Below are 22,618 nucleotides of genomic sequence, written 5' to 3'. Positions count from 1 at the left end.
GGTACTCACTTTCTCTGTGTCCCTGTGAAGTCACTTCTAGGTGACATCGGGCAGGTGCAGGAGCATGCGCTCGCACTTCAATTCAGCATATTTGGGGCCCAAATTGGCCCACTCTGAAGTGCAGGAGCGCTCTTGGGGTGGCACAATGATGTCACTCCCAGGAAGTGATGTCGTTGCACCACCTCGGGAGCTCACCCAGGAGGCCCGTTTGTGCACCTTTCCCCCCTGCCAGCCAGGTGAGTGGTGGCAGGGGGCAGAGGGTGGGAGCAGGGAATCCCCTGTTCCTGCTGGGGACTGGTAACCCTAAAATGGGAGGGGGGAGCAAAAGTCCCTCCACCTACACTGCATTTCTGAGCCACATTGGGCTCCACCAGATTTTTAAAGTTACATTTCCTGCAGCTGAAGTACAGCAGCAGGGAAAATGAATTGGTTCCAAGGAACTAATATCTGGTCTTCATTGGTGGTCTTCCATACAAATACTAACTGGGGTTGACCCTGCTTAGATTATGATATTAGGACAGCCTGGGTCAACCAGGTCACCTACTACCTGATCATTTTAAATGGAGATGCCAGAGATTTTTAATTTATTAATTTACTTTATTTCTAGTCTGCATTTCTCACCGAGACTCAAGTTAGATTACAAAGATGTAAAACAATGCAATAGGAACGGTGTAAGACACAATGCAATATGGTTGGATTACACAATTAGAAAACAATGCAGTACAAAACAATTTAAGACATAAAATATCATAAATAATGCAAAAATTGGATTACCAAACTGAGAAAATAATGCAAGAACAACATGGATGCAGTAAACAGGACCATAAACTACAGCCCAAGTCCTGTTATCAAAGTGCCATCATGAGTAATTATGTTTTATTTTATCCCTTTATAAAAACATTTTTTAACATTTCGTTTCACACATTCTTTGGAATTACAGAAGTTTATGGACCACGGGCATTTCACAAAGCGGGAGCCACAACAGAGAATGCTAGGCCATAGGCAGATACCTATCTTACCCACTTGCACGGTAGTCCCTTCAGCAGACTCTGCCAGGTAAGCACAAGTGTCACAGGGGGTCATATCAGGAGAGGCGCTCCTTTAGATACATGGGCCACAGGCCATAAAGGGTTAATCAGTAACCAACCACAAAACAGGTGTAACTTGCACTCTCTACTTACTTTCTAACAGAGACCAAGCTACATATTCCGTATCCACTGGAGTTTCTGGGCTGTCTTCAAAGGCAGATCCATGCAGAATGCATTTCAATAGTCTAACCTCAAGGTTACTCAGAGGATTGAACCTGGGACCTTCTGCATGCCAAGCAGATGCTCTACGACTGAGTCATAGCCCCTTGCCTAAATTGAAAAATATGCAGTATTATGAATAAAATGATAAAAAATACTTCCACAAACTTGCTATGGTGATACAGTTGTAGCTACTGAATTTCTGGTTCTCTTGGGTATTCACATATAAGAAGTTATGCAGGAAGCCCAGCCCCTTGGGCCCAAAAATACCCTTTAGTAATTTCTGCTGCCACCTAGAGATTTTAAGTATATTAACAAACTGCTCTGGGCCAGACAATAATTCTTCTCTTGGGTGTAGACCAGGGATCCCCAACACGGTGCCTGTGGGCACAATTGTGCCCGCCAGTACCTTTCCTGGTGCCCACCAAGTGTTTTTAGAAAGTGGTTGGAACTAGGCGGGACTTTTGCAAAGCATGACTTCTGATTGGCCATTGGAGTATTGATTGGCTGAGCAGATTTTTTAAAAAAACATTGCTTTGGCAGAAACTCTTTCCACAGCACAAGGATTTTCATTGTGTGACTGAAGGTAAGATGTAGTAGCCATTTTGTGGCTGGTTTTATCTCCTGCAGCCGCTGTTTTGTGGCAGCCATATTGTTGCTGGTCCAAATGTGCCCCCAGAAGCTCAAAAAGGTGGGGGACCCCTGATGAAGCCTGAGCAAGGTATGTGAGATAGGGAAAAGTATCCCCACACAGTTAGTACTGTGTGCTTGAGCAGCAGGGTGGTGAGAATCTCTTGGAATCAAAGAACAAATGAGGGGAGGATTTATCTGTTGCATGTATAAATAAGTGAATGGGGAAATACCAGAAGTGAGGAATACAGAATACAGAAAGTAAAGAAATAAAAGCACAGTTTCTTGATACCTATAACGCAAGACACAAGATGTCTTCCCCATCTCCCTGATCACCCTTCCGAGAACAGGATGATTGTGGCAAAAGAGTGACAAAGGCTTGTTCCACACTAGCTCATATTTCATGAGGTCTCTCAGAAACGGGGAGTTTCTCCAAAAGTGAGGGCTATTCACATTTCCTACCAAAGGAGGATCTGTCCAGTAATCTAATTACCCAGGATCGAAGGGGTTGTTTCCACACAGAACCTATAATGCAGACTGCAAAGGAAAGATGGAGAATTGAGTACTAGAACAGAGGCCATTCTCCCCTTGATTAATGTTTGCGAGGTCATTTTTAACAGATGGCAGGGTGTAACATCTGAATAGTAAGTCCCTTTTCCAAGCCAAGATGTTTATGTGCTTGGCTTATGCCAGTATAGTTTTTGGTTCAACAGAAAACTCACACAAGACGGTTTGTGCTCAGCAGACATTAGGTGGGTGGCTTATACCGAACAGGGTCTTTTCTGTTGTGGCATCTATGGAAGATTACTCTGCCACCTCCTTTGATTTCTCTAAGACGTTTGGGGGAAACTGTTTTATTCTTTCAAGCTTTTAAGCAACATTTAACTTCCTTCCGCGGGTAGTTATTGTTTGAATACTGGTACTGTTTATTTATAGTTGTAAAATTGCTTTGTCAATTGTTTTAGTCCGTGTATTGTTTTCAATATCTGTTTCTTAGCCACTTTGAAGGCCACATGCATAAAGCTGTGGTACATCTTTTAAAGGAAACATCTGTCAATTGAGGAAAACACTTCACGTGTCTGATAAAGGAGGCTCTAGTTGACAAAAGTTTATGCCATAATAAATCTGTTAGCTCTTAAAGTGCCATAAAACTCTTCATTGTTTATTATGTTACAACAATCAAGCTTACTCCTTTGGACTTTGTTCTAATAATGATATTGTATTTCTCATGTGGTGGTAATGGTATACCAGCAATTTAGCCCTAAAGCGCTCATGTAATTTTGCAACTGTATTGCCAGTAGACCTAATGGGATAAGTATTTTGAAGGTTGCAATCCAAGACTTTGGAACTCCCTCTACAGGGAGATTCATCCCTGTTGTTGTCTTCCGCCAGTAGGTAAAGCCTTTGTTGTTGTTGTTGTTATTGTTTGGCATCCCACCACTAACTGTTATTGGATCTCCTCCCTGGTTGTGTTGTTATATGTGTTCATGTGCTTACGTGTTTGATTGTCTAAATATTTTATATATACTGTATCTTAAAATGCTGTTTTAATGTTGAAACACATTAATGTTTTGATGTTCACCACCTTGGAGATCTTATTAGGGTAGAAAAGTGACATAAAAGTTTTAAATAAAATCAATAAAAAATAAAATAAAAACCCTCATATTTGAGAGTAAGCCTCATTGAGCTTAGGGTCATTTACCTCTAAGTAAAGATACATAGGGACAGGAGTAGGGCATGCATAACCACTTTGTGGAAGCCAAGCAATATAAAATGTTTATTTTCCTATCTGTCAGGTTAATGTCTTCGCAGTTCTCAATAATCTCAGTCATTTGAAAGGAAGACAATTCATCTTGTTTGCACAATAAAAGTGGGATTTAATTTGGGCCTTTGTGCAGCTGTTTGGGAAATTAGATATCCATTATGTGCCTTTAATTTTTGTTAAGGTATTTATGTTTGCATTTTAAAATAGCTAAATATATGCAATACTCTACCTGGATGCACATTAAACTGAACACTCCTTTTCTCTCTATCAGCTCTTTTAGGCCTTTTCTTTTGCTGTGCACAGCATGTAATTGAAACCAACAGTTAAATAAGAGGAAGGAAACCGCTGTGAATTAATTAGCAGTACTAATTGAAAACAATGCAAACGTGGTAAAAAGCAGGGTTATCTATCCCACCAAAAGAGTTGTTCAAAGTGGGTAGTAAATTAACAGTGCTGTCCTAAGTGGAGTTATACCCTTCTAAATCAATTGAAGCCAGTGGGCTTAAAAGGGTTTACTCTGTTTAGGATGGCAAAGCTAAATTACTTGAAACTCACTATTGTGATCTAAGTTATTCTTTCATTGTTTTCAGCTTTTAAACATGGCAGCAGATGAACGTATTTGAAACTTTCTCTTAAAAGTTTGTCTGAACAAATACAGAATCCAACTGTAAAGAAAATGTGGTGTTATTGTGCAGAATGGTGGTGATGGGAGTACTTGTGCGGAATGATTCTTCCCCAAATCTCTTCAGTGTAGAGGTTATGGAGTCCCTTACTGGTGATAGCATGGCACTCTGCACATGTACAAAAGACATCTGTGATTGCACCTGTGCCTTCACATTGAAAATAGGTTCTGGAGCTAGCTTACCATTTGTTTGTTGTCTATATGAATTATTGATTTTTAGGTCACATAACTAAAGAGGCTTTGGGTAGGTTTTAGTATGTTACATACCTCTACTCTGCAATATAATGGGGTACATATTTATGCCCTGGAACACGGGGCTTTTCTGATTGTCTTTGTAATAAATGCCTTCTCACTGTTTGTAGCTTTGGGTATATCTTTCTCTGTCAACTAACACTTCATGCATCTCAGGCTCACAGCAGCTTTTGCCACCACAAGAAGGTACCCCGAGGCCGTTTCTTGCTGCATCAGATTAACCCTCTGCAAGTCCCACTATTTTTTTTTCTCCTTTCGAAAGAGCAAAGCAAGAAAATCCGGAGGAAGGAGGGGCTGGCATCAGGCAGGCAACCCGCCCTTACCGTATTAACCCCCCCCCATCAACCCTGCTACGTCCCCCCCAAACAAGCAGCATCTCGATGATCTCAGAAGGTTAAAGGTAATCCCCGCGTTTGCACCCCTCGGGCGCCACCTAGCCGGTCACCGGGGCGCTGCCACTCGCGTTCATTCGGGGACACTCTCCGCTCCGGAGTCAGGCCGTTTCAAACTGACCGCGAAGGAAGGTTTGGGGAGCGAGAGGGAACGAAGCGGGTCGCCACTAGCGGCGCTTGGGCTTCGCGCCTAGGACGGGCTCGGCTGCTTGAAGCCAGCCCGGCTGCTTTCGATGCTCGGGCGCTGGGATTTTCGCGGCCGGAGATGGTGGAGCTGAGGAGGGGCTCGCGCCTCCTCCCGAGACGGCAGCCGAGAGGGGTGGGACCCCGCGGGGAGAGAGGAGAGCCCAGCGAGCCGCCGAGCCGCGGGCGGAGCGCAGCCGGGGCAGTTCCCTCCCGAGCCGGGCGTGTGCGCGCCGCGCAGACAAAAGGCAGCGCGTAGCGAGAGAGACGCGAGGGGCTGGCCGGGGGGAAGAGGCGCTCCGCCACGTTATATAGCTACGCCCGCGCCCGGCACAGAGCCATCTGGAGGGTCTCGCTCGCCTGCCGCCGCCGCCGCGCCCCTGCCGGGACGTCCTCAGTATTCCGCGTAGGGCATGCCAGCTCGCCTCCCTCGCCAATGTTTCACTGGAGCAAGTGGAAGAAAAGGATGGGCGCCAGCACTTCGTCCTCCTCTTCCAAGAGACCCGTGTTCGACGAGAAGGAGGATGGTGAGTACCAGGCGCGCTCCCGGCGCTCCGCCACTTCTCAGACGGGCTTTCCAAAAGTCCCGGGCGAGGGAGCAGCTCGCCCAGCCGGGCAGGGTGGGTTGGAGGAAAGGAGGCAGAAACGGTGCGGGAAGTCATGCAAGGGAAATCGCTGGAAACTCAGAACTGCTTTGGGGGTGGCCGCGGGGCTGGGTGCACGCAACGGACTGTCGGGCAATGTTGGAGGCAGTTTGGGTGCATGGCGGGCGGGAGACGAGGCGAATCTTAGGGACCCCAGGCGGGGCAAGGGGGCTTGAAGTTCTGCAGGGCTCCGGAGATCCATTCTCCCTCTCTTTCCCTGCGTTGAGTTAAGCAAGTGTCAACCATGCGCTTAGCACCGCGTCCTTAAGCACGAACCCGTAACTTAGACAAACACAACTGTGGCACCCTTCTTGACTTGTAGTCCTGGAGCTGGACTCTGTAAAGGTGACCGATGGTGATTCTTCCTGCTAGAACAGGAGATCTCGGATCATGTCCTCCAAGAGTGTTAAAGTTTCTTTTAATTTCGCTGCAACTGGATAAAGCCATCGGGGCTAATGGGATTAGGCGTCGGCGCATGTAAATGGCAGTGGATTAGAGGACGGGTTTTGCTACGGAGCCGTGAAGATTTGATAATGGGGATTAGTCGATATAGACCAGATGCTTCTTTCCCCCCTTCTCCTTTGAAGAATGGGTAAAGCCGGCTTCTGCGGCAGTTGAGTTTGGTTCACTGGTTCAGGAAATAGATGATATCCAATCATGAGCTTTCCTTCTTGCTTGTGCATGAGTGGTAATCCCTGAAGTAGGTTTTTTCAGACTGGGTTGAATAATTGGAGAGGCAAGAGTGCAATCCTATGCAAAGTTGAACTCAACGGGTTTACATTGGAATAACTCTCTATAAGATTGCGTTGCAAGGTTTGCGCCTCCTATGTGCATTGTCCCTGGGGGGAAGTCCCACAGACCTCTGTGAGGTTTACTCATGAGTAGGCGTGCATAGGATCGACCTGTGTATGTTGCAAGGCAGATCAGGGCTTGTTTACCCTGAACATGGGACAGTTGTGTTTCATGTACGGTTAACATTTGGGATGGGGGAGGATAGGCGATTAATCATTGGTACGATTGTCCTTTGCATATATTCCTAGTTCTCAGTGCCATCCTAAGCAGAGTTACACTGTTTCACACCCATTTATTTCAGTGGATTTACAAGAGCATCGCTCTTTTTTAGGATTGCACTGATAGTGTTTATCCTTTACAGTGGTGCTCAGGGGTGATAAGAAAAGTAGCTACAGATCATCAGTACCCTGCAGCAGCCGACTCACAGATGGTTTTCAATGTAAATGGAAATATTTGAAGGCAAATTCATCCTTGTATTGAATTCTGAAGGCATTGAATAATCATTAAAACTCTGATCATCTATCACGATACCTGCAATCGTACGAACACTTTCCTGAAAGTAAGCGCCGCTGAATACACCGGAGTCCGATTCTTAGTAGACCTACTTTGGGTTGCTCTCTTTTTTGAGTTGACAGAACATTATGTAAAGATTTACATTTTGGAATTTTTAGTATATTTAGTTTGGATCATACAAATATTCAAAAACAATTTTTCCATGTTCGTTGAGAGAACTATCTTGCCAGAACCGTGCTTTGGTTTCTCTGAGCAAAGAAGTTGATCAGATTGCCTGCTGTATGCACTGTGAATCATAAACGGATCAGAAAACAAAAGGATGTGCTATATTCAGCTCTGTTAAGCAGTTAAATTTCAAACAGTTTCTGTCCTCAAATATCCAGAGGAGTTAGCCGTATTAGTCTGTAGTAGCAAAATCAAAAAGAGTCCAGTAGCACCTTTAAGACTAACCAATTTTATTGTAGCATAAGCTTTCGAGAATCAAGTTCTTTTCTTCAGATGCAGTTCGGATCATGCATCTGAAGAAGAGAACTTGATTCTCGAAAGCTTATGCTACAATAAAATTGGTTAGTCTTAAAGGTGCTACTGGACTCTTTTTGATTTTGTCCTCAAATAAATTCTGAGAAATGACTATAAGGAAAACGTTTTGCAAATCTAGAAGCTCTTTAACAGTGTAGTGGCTTGCGATATTTTTTCCAGTGCCTGTTCCCAGTCATATGTCTGCTTATTGTGAATATGAAAAAACCAGAATGGGAAGGGCCAACTTGACACATGAAGGATTGTTCTCAAAGTCCTGCTATGCTAGTCTCTGTTTGCTGAACTCACTTGGGGAGTTAAGGTGCAAGCAGGTTTGAATAGTTAGGGGAATGTGCATAAACTTTCAAGTTACACCAGTATCGTTTGCTTGTAATGTATCTTTTCAAGACATTTTCTATGTATCTCTTCAAGAAGCTTCTCTGAGAAACAGTTCTGTTGATGCAATGGGGTTGACCGCAGAGAAAACTTCCCATGTAGTCTTGCTCATGAGCAGTGCAAATACAGGAGTTGAGGACTCACGCAAGATTATGTAAGCAGAAATTTTTATTTTTTGCATTCACATAAACAGGAGCTGCAGTCTTACATGTGTTTCATTAATTTGTTTAAAATATTGATATAGCCCTTTCCATAACTAGCTCAAAGTGGGTATTTTTATACTAATTTGTAGGTGGGTGGGCTAATCAATTAAATATAATCTGCGTAGCCTTAAATAAAAGCAGAATAACAAAAGTAGAATATAAGTCTTAAGGTGTCATCCTAAGCAGAGTTACTCTCTTGAGCATAGAAGTGTGTAACTCTTTAGTATGGTACTGTTCACAGTACACTCACATAAATCACTAATAAACCTGCATCTGCTAAATGTTTGTTGAAAAATAAAGATTTCATCTCTTTTTCAGAACCCTGATAAAAGGGAGATTGTCTGCCCTCTTTAGAGAGGAGGCTGCATAGTTCAGGAACTAGGTCCATAATGGTCCTGCTTTTAGATGTATTTGTCCTGCTGACCTGACTTAAAGTAGACAACACTTGGCAACACACGGCAATACAGCCCGGAAAACCCACAACAACCATAGACAACACTTGTTGGCTGTATCTCATAGCAAGAGGATGTCCCTAAAATCCTCTGTTGCACTGATCGTACCCAAGTTGAACATTTTTACAATATCCGGTCCAGCACATTGCTGAAATTGATTCTTAATAATCTTCACGATTGTTCCCTGTGTATTTGTTAACATTAGAAATGATACAGAATTAAGAGTCAAATCCTGTAGCCTTACCCTATGTAGACTCACTTGAACAAATAGGTCCTGTGCTTTTGTACTACTTTCTAAATTAAATTCAGAGGGCCACAAATGTTTGCTTGCATTACTGACCAATTGTAAATGGGATTTCTACCCATCCTTTCCCCTCTCCTGAGTCTTATTTATGCTTGGGTGTGGTAAAAGGTAAAGGTAGTCCTCTGTGCAAGCACCGAGTCATTACTGACCCACGGGGGGACGTCGCATCACAACGTTTTCTTGGCAGACTTTTGTTATGGGGTGGTTTGCCATTGCCTTCCCTAGTCATCTACACTTTACCGCCAGGAAACGGGGTATTCATTTTACAGACCTCGGAAGGATGGAAGACTGAGTCAACCTTCAGTTGGCTACATGAACCCGGCTTCCGCCAGGATCGAACTCAGGTTGTGAGCAGAGCTTGGGCTGCAGTACTGCAGCTTACCACTCTGTGCCACGGGGCTCTTGTATCTTGCCTTGCTTGGTTGTGGAGAAGGTAAAAAACAGTATGAATCTGTCCCACTGCCTGGAACTGGGTTCTTTAGTGCACTTGAGAAGATTTAAGGAGGGGACCTATATGCTGCTTGGGATAGGGTTGCCAGGTCCCCTTACCCTCCAGGTGGGAGGGGTGGGATCTGGCACTTACCGCTTGGATTTTCTCACGCATGCACAGAGCGCATAAACTCTCCTGGCAGGGTGCAATGACCTCACTTCCTTAAGTGATATCTGTGTTATCTGAAGAAGTGAGCTGTGGCTCCCAAAAGCTCATACCCTACCACAGATTTTGTTAATCTTATAGGTGCTGCTGGACTCTTGCTCTTTTCTACTCCTTAAGTGATGTCATCTCACCCAGTGGTGGGCATGCTCCTGTGCATGTCCACAGCCAGGCATGATGACATCACTTAAAAAAGTCACATCATTGCACCTGGAGGGAGTGTGCCTGCTGCGTGCTAGCCTGAGAGGTTTTTTTGCCTCCTGGGCCTGTTCCCAGAGTCTTTGCCCCATGCTGGGGAGCAGGAGAGGCAGAGGCCAGTGGTGGCAGAGGGCAGAGGCTGAGAGCAGCTTGCCAGAAGGCTGGGAGCAGCTTGCCAGAAGCCCAGGTCACTTGAGCAAGTGAGACTGGATTTGTGGACAGGTTTTTCTGAAACTATGCTTGTATATTAAACTTCCAGCACTGCTGCTATGCAAAGATGCCTTTAGGTTTAGGGGAACAAAGCTGAGCAAATGAGAACAGGATAGATTCCTTAGTTCTCTTTACAAAATCTTCAGTCACTTAGATTGAGTTACCGCACAAGATTTAAGAACAAACATTATTTATGAATGAATGACTTGAAGAATCAATAAAAGTATCCAAGTAATTTGGAACTGATCTGTATACTTGTAAAGCCGCTGGTAATCCAGCTGGATTAAAGCGGCAGAATTCAAGAACCTTCTTGACTGTCTCAAATCAATCATGCCATTAAGTTTATATTGAAATCTTCATACGCCTCCTGATTTTGTTTGCTATAAGATTGATTTTATCATGCATAGGAGAGGCTTGTGATTTATATATTCAAAGGCCAAACTAGATGAGATGGCAGAAGGTCTATGAACAGCCCCCCACCCCAAGCAGCTTTGGAGAGGAAAAGATTGAGTGAGAAGAGACCTGTGAGGCCGAGGAATTTAACTTCCCCTACGTTTTTTCTGGCCCAGGTCACCTCTCCAAGCTGCTGCTGGTCTCACAAGAGAAAACAATTGTGCGCCCATTTCATGCTGGCACGTTTGTCTCCCAATATCTGGAAAAATGTGTAGGAGTAAACATTAAACACTTGCTCCTACTGCACTGTTTCTTGAATCCTGTCCCCCCTCCTCTGTTACTTTTAAGTTTTCAAAGGAAAGTAAACTAGAGTTTTCTCACCATATTGTTTAGACTTCAGATACTGTAGTCAACTCTTTGAAGCCAATTGCACCCTCATTTACAAGGAAGAGATTCGTCTTGAGAATCTATGACTTTCTGAATGTCCTTGATCATGGGGAAGGAGAGTTCACGCAGCCACTTCCTCTGTGCAGTCGCCCTGAAGACCAGGAAATTGCACAAGAGGCTGGGCCAGTGTGCTCGTGCCCACTCTTCCTCCCCGCACATTCAGTGATCGTGTGGGGCTGTCATTTGTACAGGGCTAGAGTTAATTGGGTTCAAACCCCTGTTCACCCCGGGCAAATCTCCGATCGGATTCCTGCTACAAAATGGGAATAACAGAGACTGAATTTATAGGTGAGAATAAATAAGAGAAAAAATATAATCTGCGCTGACATTCAAATTAACCTTAGTAAGTGTCTATGCCGCCTGTGTAAATAAGGAGCTATTTTTTGCTATGTAGTGGCTAGTAAAGAGTCTTAATTAAGAAATAGCTTTTGGGGACTCATTAACAGGTTTTTAAGAGCCCATTCAAAATAATTAACCCCAAATAATGATTTACACAGGCATTTCTGCTGTATCCTTGTGAGTACCCAAAGGAAGGCTCTTAAATGCTATTTTTCTTTTCTTTTTTTAAAAAAAAGACTGTTGTGTTCCAGGAGTAGACAGTATGCTGGCATTGCCGAAATGGACCTCATTCTAACAAATATGGAACTTTCTAAATTCCCTTCTAAATATTGATTTGCTATCTAATTCTACAGTATGTTTTCAAGTGAGGCGCCGCTGCCAAGAAGTAGATTATGATGCATAAAAAAGGGAAGGTGCTACCATGTAATGTTTTGATAATTACATTAACGTTTCATAGAAGCATATTTTCAGTAGTTACTGCTTTTCAAAAGGAATAATCACTTATTAGTATATATGGAAGCGGTTACAGCATTGTTCTGGCTTGCTCCTGTTTACTGGCACAGCATGGTTGCTATGGAGACCCCTCAAGACATTTTGGGGATTTCCTTAAATAAAACATCAATTAATACTTTATATTTTGTAGGAGAGAGGTAATATTATGAAAGAAGTGCTTCCATTATGACCACATAATATAATAGTTGGTATAAAAAAAAATAGCAGAGCAAAATTTTTTAGATGGGTTTGAATTAACGCTAACCAAAATTAAAAGGGCAGAACCTAAAAAATAAGTGGAAAGATGGGTTGGTATATAGCAAGTGACCGAAGAATGAACATACTTTCTTCGGATAAGCCTGTGTTCAGAGAGCTGTTGTGTAATAAGATGGCATCCTTCCACAGCTGGCTCAAGATTTTTCACCTCCCTTATTGAAGGTTAATGAAGGCTGAAGTAAATTCTTGGGGTCAGCCTACCTGATAAAGGAAGGGGGGGACCAGTACTAGGAGCAATCTTCAGCTTTTGTGATTTCTTGTCATTACTCTGCTTCCTGGATAGTTGAGCAAGTGAAAGGGAGGATGACAACTTGTAGCCATTGTGGCTGGGCAGGAATAAGGTGGTCTTGCTGTCATTAGAATAGCTCCTCAGTTTGTCTGTGCTACTTTTCAGGGCCAAGTGAGAAATGTGGGAGAAATTACTGCAGTGACCAGCTTCCTTGGCCATATTGTGACATGTCCCTCAGGTGTGCTAGTGAATCCTGCTGCTCCTCAAACCAACTAGGGTCACCAGTCCCCTGGAGGGCGTGGGGGATTCCCTGCTCCCATCCTTCGCACCCTGCAACCACTCATCTGGCCAGCGGGGGGGGGGGGGAAGTATGGGAATGAGCCTCCTGAGTATACTCCTGAGGCGGCGTGACAACATACCTTCTCAGGAGTGACATCCTGTGCTTCGCAACAGGCCGATTTAGGGCCGTTTGAGGCCCAAATTGGCCTGCTGCGAAGCACGTATGTGTTCTTGTGCCTGTGTGATGACATCACCCGTAAGTGACATCATTGCACATGCGTGAGGAACACAGAGAAGGTGAGCGCTGGGTAAAGGGACCTGGTAACCCTGATTAACCAACATAAGCAAGTAAGCTAGCTCTTAGCTCCTGTCAAGTTCCCATCAGGCAAGACTTCATTTCTTGGGGAATGAATCAATCCTAATCAGACTGTGAGAAGAATTAGACTGGGAATGTCACCTTTTCAGAGTGTAGGGCACTTCCAAGTTAAGCAGCTCGCCTTGGTTCCTCAGCCCTTAATCACAAATTTTAAGCCAACTTGTCAAATAAAAGTTGTTTTTTATTAATAATGAGATAATGGAAGTAAAAGGAAGTGGAACAAATACGCAGAAGAAGTACAAATATGTTTAGACTCTACTATTAGAGGTTGTCTGACTTTCACCATACTGGCTTCTGGAAAGCTGGGGTTTCCTTTTTACTACAGCCTCAGTTAGCAACATAAACTTCTCCATGATGGTAATGATTAAATTTGTTTTTCTTCGTTTATTTTCACATTTATTAAAATCAGATACGTACCATGTGGCTGATGATATTGTGTATCTTTCTGTTCTCTTCTATAAAATTCTTCTCTAAAGTAGAATTCCTCATCGGATTGACCTGTATAACCTTCCTATCTGCCAACACTCAAACAAAGGACAAATTTTCTCTGCCATGTCTTTCAGACTGTGGTAATTAATTAATCATGTGCATATCCTGCTCTTCCTCCCAAGAGTTCAGATCAGCATGTATGACACACTCCTCTCTCTCTCTCTCTCTCTCTCTCTCTCTCTCTCTGTAGGAGATAGATTAGATTAAAAAGGTGATTGAGAGATTGAACTCCCAACACTTTAACTGGGCCAACACTGACGGACTCTCAGCTGCTGGAACTTAACAGCTAGAATACTTTTGGACAACAGGAATGGTACTTAATGCAATCCTGTGCACTCACAGGGCAGCATAGATGTCTTTTTGCGGTCTTGATTGTGCATTGTAGAGTCAAACCAGGAACTCAGAAAGTTTCAGGACCAGCTTGCTGGTACACACTGGGCCACTGCTTGGCTGCTGTTAGGAGCAGTGGAACGAGTGAAAGCCTCCCAGCATCACCCATGAGACGGTCCATTGTTTTAGGGATGGATGTCATCAAAATGCAGATAACACTCAGCTCTAGTTTTCATTGTCCAGGCCTCCAAATGCATCTGTCTTGGTTCTGAACTGGTTCTTTGAGGCTTTGGCCAGGTGGCTAAGGCAGAACAAACTGAAGCTGAATCCAGACAAGACAGAGAGAATGCTGGTTGGGAAGGCTGATGGTCTAGAGGAACTGAATCCATTTGTCCTAGATGGAGTGAAACTGGCTTTCTCAAAACAGATCAAGAGCTTGGAGGTTCTCATGGCCCTTGCCTTATTCCTTTAAAAGCAGGTTAGCGTGGTGGCCCAGAGCAACTTTTAGCAGGGGCGTTTGGTGCACCAACTCTCTCTCTACCTAGACTCAGTTGATCTGGTTATCCATGCTTCCATAACCTCAGGCTGGATTACTGCAACTCTACTACACTCTATGTGGGGCTGCCCCAAAGACAATCTGGAAACGACAACTGGTCAAGAATGCGGTGGCCCGAATACTCTCAGGGGCTAGCTGCCAAGAACATATGTGACTCATTTTGAAACAGATGCTTTGGCTGCCAGTTTGTTTCCAAGTTCAATTCAAGGTGCTGGTAATGACCATTAAAAGCCTACATGATCTGGGACCCACATATTTAAAGGACTGTCTCCTTCCATATGTTCCAGTGCTCCAACTACAATTTATTGGATGTCCCACCACTTTGGGTGACCCATTTGGGAAAGGACCCACAGAGCCCAGGTCCTTTCCATCATGGCTCCTGCTTTGTGGAGTGGGTTCCCTGAGCCTGTGAGGGGAGCCATCTCCTTGAGGTATTCAGGAGGTGCTGCTGCGAAGCTTGCTTATTTGCCAGGGGGTATGAAGGGGGTATGAAGCTCAGACGTCTTTTAAGAGGGAGAGATTTTATCTTGATTTTTAATTGGAAATGTTTAAAATCATTTTGTAACTACCATGAACTATGTGAAAAGGCAGGGTATAAATGTTTAAACAAACAAATAATGCTTTGACAATAGCAGATGCCCTTGGGATTGCTTCTTTAGAAGGCTGCCCAGTATTTAAGGGTCAAACCTACAACTTGTGTTCCTTGTTTGGCAATAACACTGTCCTACTGAGTGCAAAATCAAAAAGAGTCCAGTAGCACCTTTAAGACTAACCAATTTTATTATTTTATTATTTATTATTTATTATTTATTATTATTTATTATAGCTATAATAAAATTGGTTAGTCTTAAAGGTGCTACTGGACTCTTTTTGATTTTGCTACTACAGACTAACACGGCTAACTCCTCTGGATCTACTGAGTGCAGAATCTAAGCAGGAAACAGTTCCCCAGGACCAAACGTTTCTCAGCCTTGGTGTTTGGTGCAGCTGTTTGTACAAGTGGTGGGCTGGTGTACCAGTACACATCTGGATTGCGGGGGCTGGAAGTGCTGAAGCAGCATTCCTGATTTCCCCCTAAATTAATGCTGCCTGGGAATGCTCTTGGTTTTATTCTGTATTGTATCTTTGTGTGAAGCCTACATGCAGTTGAACTTAATCAGAATGGATGATAAAGAAAGGATGAGGCACCTGCTCCCTGACTAATCCACTTCTTAGTGCAGTCTTTGATTATAGCTTGCACTTTTTTATTTTTCATACTTCCTGCGTTAACCTTTGAATGGCTCTAAGAATGTTTCAGTAAAATGCTCCAGTTAAGTCAAAAGATGTTTTGTACGCTTTATATTTTTTTCAGAATCCCCAAAACTGAATTCAACTGTTGTGTGATTCTGTCTCTTTTGAAATGAATAGATACTGTACCTGTTCAGAATTTCATCCGTGCTTATGTTATATCTACAGTTTTCTTTAAATTATTATAGTGGCCGGTCCACAGAGATCCTGCTGCACAGTTTTTAAACAGCAGTTCCAGTTCTCATAGTATATTGAGTTTAGGAGTACAGGAGAGGTCTTTTGATATCTAAGGAGATGCTATCCTGTGTTCCCAGTAGAAACTGGATTGTTCTAATCAGTTAGTTCCTAAACTTTTCATTTGTTAGCAAATCACTTAGCATGTACCCAAATCTTCCACCTCCTTGTATAGCAGTTGCAATTGAAAGCTCAGTTTTTGCGTGTGTTGGATTCTCTTTCCTTTCCCCACATCTGGTAATAACAGGGGAGCACAAAGCTAGTCTCCAGATAACCACGCAGCAGTTGTGGTATAGTGGTTAGAGTGTTGGATTAGAATCTGGGAGACCCAGGCTCAAATCCTCCTTTTGCCATGCAAGTTTGCTAGGTGGCCTTGGGCCAGTCACATATTCTCATCCTTAACCTACGTTGCAGATTTGTTGTTAAGATAAAATGGAGGAGAAGAGAACAGTATAAGCTGCACTGGGTCCCTGTTGGGGAGAAAGGTGGGATATAAATGAAGTAAAACCTTTCTGGCAACTTCTTGTCCTTGAATGACCAGGATCAGTGCAAAGACTCCTCCCCTTCCCAGAATTCTCAGCATATTGTAGGGATCTCATAAGTAGAGATGGGCACGAACCAAAATACAAACTAAAATTAAGCATGAACCAGGCCGGTTCATGGTTCGTGAACCACAGTTCGTCAGATCCCATTTCTGACGAACCGCCACGAACTTTAGGCTGGTTCATTTGGTTCGTTTTTTTGGTTCGTCACTGCAGACAGCCTGGTGCCAATCAATCAGTTTCCTAGGCAACAGGGGATGGACTTCCTACAGACCTTCTTCTGACCCGGAAGTGACCTTTTGCTGGCCCAGAAGTGATGATTTTCTGACCTGGATGTGACATTTTCACAAACCAAATGAACCGGTTCATGAACCAGGGGCAGGTTCATGAACGTTCATGGTTCATGAAATTTGATGAACTACAAACCACATGATTCGTTTTTTTTCCGGTTCGTGCCTATCTCTACTCATAAGTGATTCTCATTTTGTGCTGGGTGGCAAAGAACGAGTGTTCCTTTCTCCCAAGTTCTCTGGTATGTATAGAGAAGTTAGGGAACAGAAAGACCCAGTCTCTCACCTCCCATTGGGCTTCAGAGACATTCAGAAGCAGCATGAGAAATTCTCACTGCTTCTGAATGTCTCCCAAGCTCAGCATGAAGTGAAAGACTGATCTCTCTGCCAAATCTTCTCTGTGTGAAAGAGGACATGGAGAGATGAGGCAAGCACGAATAATGGTTGGCTATCAATACAAGCCCAAACTGGGAACTTTCAGGATCCTGCTTTATGAGAACTGTGATAGCCCAAAAGTCATTCGGCAAGACTTTTTTTGAACATGTAAGTAACCAACACATTTTCAGGTCTACAGTTCAGTATTTTCAGTTTTTTGCAGCCCCTCCCCCCACCCCCCACCCCATTCCATCTCACTGTGATTTTTGTCAACCAACAAAAACTCTTCATGGGTTTACAAAGCAGTAGTTTGTCCAGGATTCCTCTTAAATGTTCTTACTAAAGGCTCATTGACTTCTAAATGAACTACTATAGGCTTCCTATAAGATATGCAGGTGGTTTATTGGATCTCATCTTCTGGGACCAAGCTAATATATAAACAACACAATGTGACTGGAAGTCAATGGAAGAATCCATCTGGTGATGTAATAAAAGTATATGCAAAATATTTGAACTTCTTTGAGTTGAATTCAAAATAACAGGCCCATGTCTTGAACATAGCATTCAGTTTCACCTTCCTTAGTAGGTTTTTTTTTAAACTTTCCCCCCTCACAACTCTCTGAAATCACATGATGCATTTCTGTGTGAAGTTCAGTAAATCTCTCCCTGTAAACTGCTGGATGGAAAACCTCTTGCAAGTTATACGTAGGGTGTTCTGATCAGATAGTGGGTTATAAATGCAATAAATGAAATGAATTTTCTCATGTTGTTTGATGTTGTTTTGAATAAGGCAGCAATTCAACTGTTTTGTGCTACAGTACCAGCTGCTATAAAAACTGGAGAAAACATTCAGGTCCTCATATCTTGTTTAATTGGGAGAAGTAATTTCTCTAATACTATCTGAACTTGAAATGTGTAAACACCTGGAAGAGATTTTCCTGTCTTCTTCCTTTGACATATTTAGAACACTTCAGTCTTCAGGAGTCTGTTGTCCCTACAGGCCCTTGAAATCTGTAAGCAGCATTTGAAACATAGAACTTGTCTTTTTTACCAGCAGTGTCTCTTGAAACTCACTAGAGTTTGGTGGCTGAGCTTTAGGTTGCCACAGTACTCTTTCTATTTCCATGGAAACCTACATGAAATTTGGGGGGAAAGGGTAAGGTACTTAAAATAATCTCCAGTTTTGAATAAAGTCATAGTAGGCTAAAAGATGAGACACACAGCTCTGGTATGTATTGGGGATAATGGTTTAGGGAATTGTGAGACTTGTTGTATACCATGACTGTAATGCAGACATACTACGGAGGCTGCCATTTTATTTATGAAATGAAAAGTCATATGCCTTGGGCTTTCTGCTTTCTTCAAGCCTAGCATTAACATCTTGCTGTACATAGGAATTAATTTGCCTGAATTGCAGCCAATAAACATCCTGCAAATATTAGCTATGATCATCGACTCTACAATCCTATGCATACTTACTTAGGAATAAATTTCATTGGTTTAAATAAGATAGACTTGATAGCCAGCTGGTTTCATTTGTCTTTTGTGATCAGAGAACCAACTTCTTCCTGAACTGTGGATTCATCTGAACACATTGGGATGTGTTCATTTGCTTGGTTACAGGCCAGTTCCTTGCTGCTGCTGCCCTCTTTCATTGCTCTGCTCCCTCTAATTGTTAAAAATCACATAGTTAAAAGAAATAAAATCTATTTGAGATTTTTGAGGAGATTTACTACTTACATGACCCTGGGTGCTTTTGGTGTCTGCCCATGAGCCTAATTGATTTTGCGATTAGTTCTTATGACGAATTCAGGAAGTGTGCAGGAGCAAAAAGTATGCAATGGCCCCTGTAAAGTTATTTAAAGAATTCACTCAAATGTACAGTCATAAAGAAGGGATGTAGTGTGAGTTATTGTATGTTTAACAAGATGGTGATTTTAATGACTTGACCATAACTCTGGGAGATACAAGCCAGCAACAAAGAGGATTTATTTCAGAGTATGCAAATATAAAAGCTCCACAAACTGCAACATTTGTTACTTATTACCAAACCATGCCCCCCTGTAGCACCAGTGGGTACTGCACAGGTGCACAGCTATGTGGCACAGTACTTGAGATGAATTTCAACTGACAGTGCTGTGGCGATGCAATCAGGAACTTGCTTCGTGTGCTTTGGTCAAGATAAGTTTGCATGTTGATCGTTAGAGTGTTGTCCTAAGAACTGGGAGGCCCAGGTTGGAATCCCTGCACTGCTATGGAAGCTTAGTGGGTGACTTTGGGCCAGTCATACATTCTCAACCTAACCTACCTCACAGGGCTGTTGTGAGGATAAAATAGAGGAGTGATGAATGATGTAAGCCACTTTGGGTCCCTATTCAGGAGAAAGAAAGAAGTAAAGTCTTCAGCATCCCAGATTTGAGTAGGATGTAGTTCCAAATAAACATGTATTGGATTAGGCTGTAAGTTCTGTTCAAATTGTGATATTTAGTCTCCTCTCTTTGTGGATTGCTCTTCATTCACAAATGATCAGAACCCTGTAAACTCAAAAAATACTGGATTATTTTTCAAATGGTTGAAATTGGGTTGGAAATGTTCTGTGCCTCTGCATTCTCACGCTGCTTTCCCCGTCCCATCGCTCCTTAATCATCTTGGTTGTATGTTAAACATCAATTTAAAGTATTTCATTCCTGCTTGAGGGCAGGGCGGTGGGAGGAGGCTTTATGTCTGTCCATTCTAACTTTGCTGAGCTAACTTGGTGCTCATGTTCTTTTGGTTGGGATTGCAAATACTTTGTAATGAGTGTCTTCATTGCCCATTTGTCTAATGCATCCAACAGGAACAAAAAGTTCAACTTCCAAATGGGTTGTTTCCTTGACTGCCTCTGCTGGAGTGAAGGTGGTGTGGGATCTGCATGGCTTTTGTATAGTATTCCATCTTTGCTTGTTTTGCCTCCCTCCCAATGCTAAGTGTGTTCATGTTTGTATAAATTGAATTTATGCATTCTCACACTGCTGCCTGGGACCTGTAATTTGATCTGGTTAGTTCTGAGCCACCTTGAGCCTCCAAAGGAAGGGTGGAATAGAAATGTTTTGATCTATAAGTAAATGTGCCAGCTTGATTAATGCTACTGGTTGCAAAGGTACAAAAGCAGTGTATGCATGCTGAGTAGTTTATTACAAATACTGTATGATTTGCCTGTAACAACCTTGGGTCATATACAATATCTGCAAGCCTCTAAAATTGTGAATGTACAACAGCATCAGTTGCACAGCTAGCACTCATGCCGAATGTTTTTGATGCAGATGTGCAGTGGTCGTCAACATGCTGTTTGTTCTGAATTGCAAGCCAATTGTTGAGCCGATGAGGTGTTTAACTTGGCACAGCAGATATTTTGAATAAAGAAGTGCGTAATATGAATAATCCTTTTCATGACATCAGATTCAAGAAGATGGTGGCAGGTTAGATGCATCCAGTATCATGATGAGGGATACTTGGTACTGTACAAACAGACTCCAGTTGTAATCTCCAACTAATATCAACAAAAAACATTGACCAGGTGGATCATACACATAGTAATAATAATCACAAAACTCAACACCACACCACATTCCCCTCTCTGATAAAGCAATCCCAGCAACTAAATTCACAAAAAATAAACATGGAGGAAGTTGTTCCATGTAGTTGATCCCTTAGTGGGCCTAGAGCGCTCACTCCTCTGTCTGCAGATTGCCACTATACTTTGCACTCCAGAAGATGTGAGAAATTATTTTTAACTCCTAGCTTCATGTTTTGCTGGAGTACACACTTTGGGGTGGGAGGCAATGTAAGGTAATGGTTGCTACTTTTATAGAAAAAACAAAATGTACTTGAGGTAAAACTATACAATGGTGATTCACAGGTTGTATCCAGATTCCCTGACCTGACTATCAGTCAGTTGCATGTTAGCTGTGAGTTGTCTGCTGGGAACTCCGTTTCCAGGCCTGAGAGGGCCTGATTCAGATCATGGATTCAGGGAGAAGCAGCTTCCGCTTTCCCTCCATGCTGTTGCCCATCTCAAAACAGCCCATGTGCGTGAGTGTGAGTGTGTGCACGCCGTTTGCTTTGTTGGGGGGGCTGCAGTATACTGATAGGCTACATGGGTTGCCCCCGACAGGGCAAATGGTGCCTCCCTTGGTGCCGTTTTGGGTCAAGAAAACAGGCAGGAGGCAAAAGCATCTTCCTACAATTCTAATCTGAATCGCGTTCCCTCACACTTGAAAACTGAATTCCAGTAGGGAACTCACAGCTGACAGATGACTGAATGTCTGACAGTCATAATGGGGAACCCAGATGCAATTCGTGGAACACGGTAACATGTAGGTTGGCTCTTGAAACAGTGTTCCAGTGGGTCAAAGGCTCACTCCTGAACATTGACGCTGGATGGTTCAGACTCCACCAATGGCAACTCACTGGGGACACAACGCCTTGGGATCTTTTAAGCTCCCCCTTGCAATACAGAGGCCCTCTCACTGTCTTTCCCCTTGATGACACATAATCTTGGACATTTTTTACTTCTTATAAACTAAAGCAAACTCAGCTGAAGCATGTGCTGGTATTAACCACAGACTTCAGTGTTCTCACTGTGCTCGTCAGTTTATTGTCTCTTGATCAGCCAGAGAATCCAATAAGAAACAGAATGAATGTTCTGGCAAGTCCAGGATCATTTGGTACTGATGAGACGACCTGATAAAGATACATTGCAGAGTCTGGATTCCCTCTGTGACATCAGTGCCATTCCTCCTGCTTGCATTGCCTACCAACTGTGTCCCCGTGAAGCATGTGCAGAACAGAAAACATGTCATTTTCAATCTTCTGCCAGCCTACAGAGAAGGGATGGAGCTGGGAGAGCAAGAGGGAGGGTGTGACATGCACACATATGCCCACTGTCTTTAAAGAACAGGCTAGCTTTCATGCAGCTGGGCTGCCCAGTGGCGAACTGCCACCTGTGCCCATTTTGCAAAGCTTCTAATTAATTATGTGTTGGCTGTAGATTTGTGCAACCAAGTTGCATTTAATGATGTAAAGAACCACATCCTGCTTGCTGAAAACAAGAGATTGTGTTGTCTCGTTGTCTTTTTTTTTTTTTTAAGAATGAGTAGGATTTTTGAAAGAGTGACTTGAAGCTTTTTAAGGCAGCAACTGTGTCTCCTTTGGCTGAAGAAGTTGTTTTGCATAATCTAGTTGACAAGTTTATTACCTGGAAAGCTGCCAGATGATTTATTTCCTAGGTAGTTGGATCAGTTTGAATCCTCCCCTCTCTCCTCCCCTTCTTCCAATACAGTGGCTAGACAACACCAGTTTCTTATAGGGACTAGTTCAACTTCAGGATAGGCATCTTTGCTAAGCCAAGGGTTCCTCATCTCCATACTTCGATGACTGTCACAATTGAACAAAAGCAAACTAGTGCATATGTTTGATGTAGACACTCCTCAGGTTCCAGGCTAGAGCCTGTTTGTGTACACTGCTAAGTTTCAGCCACATGACTCTGCTCATGTGTGAAGTGCTCACACTTGTGTCTCAGTGCTGCCTATAGTTTTGAGGATAACATGGAAGAAACCCAGGCATGTCACTCTTAAATCCCATCCAAGAATGGCTTTTCCTCTGCCTCCTCCTA

At 43.1% G+C, this 22,618-nt stretch overlaps 1 protein-coding gene across 1 annotated transcript in view; it reads left to right on the top strand.

The window, feature by feature from the left end:
- The first annotated feature begins 5,587 nt into the window (after window positions 1-5,587).
- STK32C (serine/threonine kinase 32C) overlaps window positions 5,588-22,618 on the top strand; it is a 208,801-nt gene continuing 191,770 nt past the window's right edge. The window contains exon 1 of the mRNA XM_054983368.1: window positions 5,588-5,678. Coding sequence (XP_054839343.1) covers window positions 5,588-5,678 — 91 coding nt within the window. The remainder of the gene's footprint in view (window positions 5,679-22,618) is intronic.

Source organism: Eublepharis macularius, chromosome 6 (assembly GCF_028583425.1).
Source record: "Eublepharis macularius isolate TG4126 chromosome 6, MPM_Emac_v1.0, whole genome shotgun sequence".
Taxonomy (NCBI): Eukaryota; Metazoa; Chordata; class Lepidosauria; order Squamata; family Eublepharidae; genus Eublepharis; species Eublepharis macularius.
Note: the sequence above shows the minus strand (reverse complement) of the source record. Positions and strands in the feature narration are given on the sequence as shown.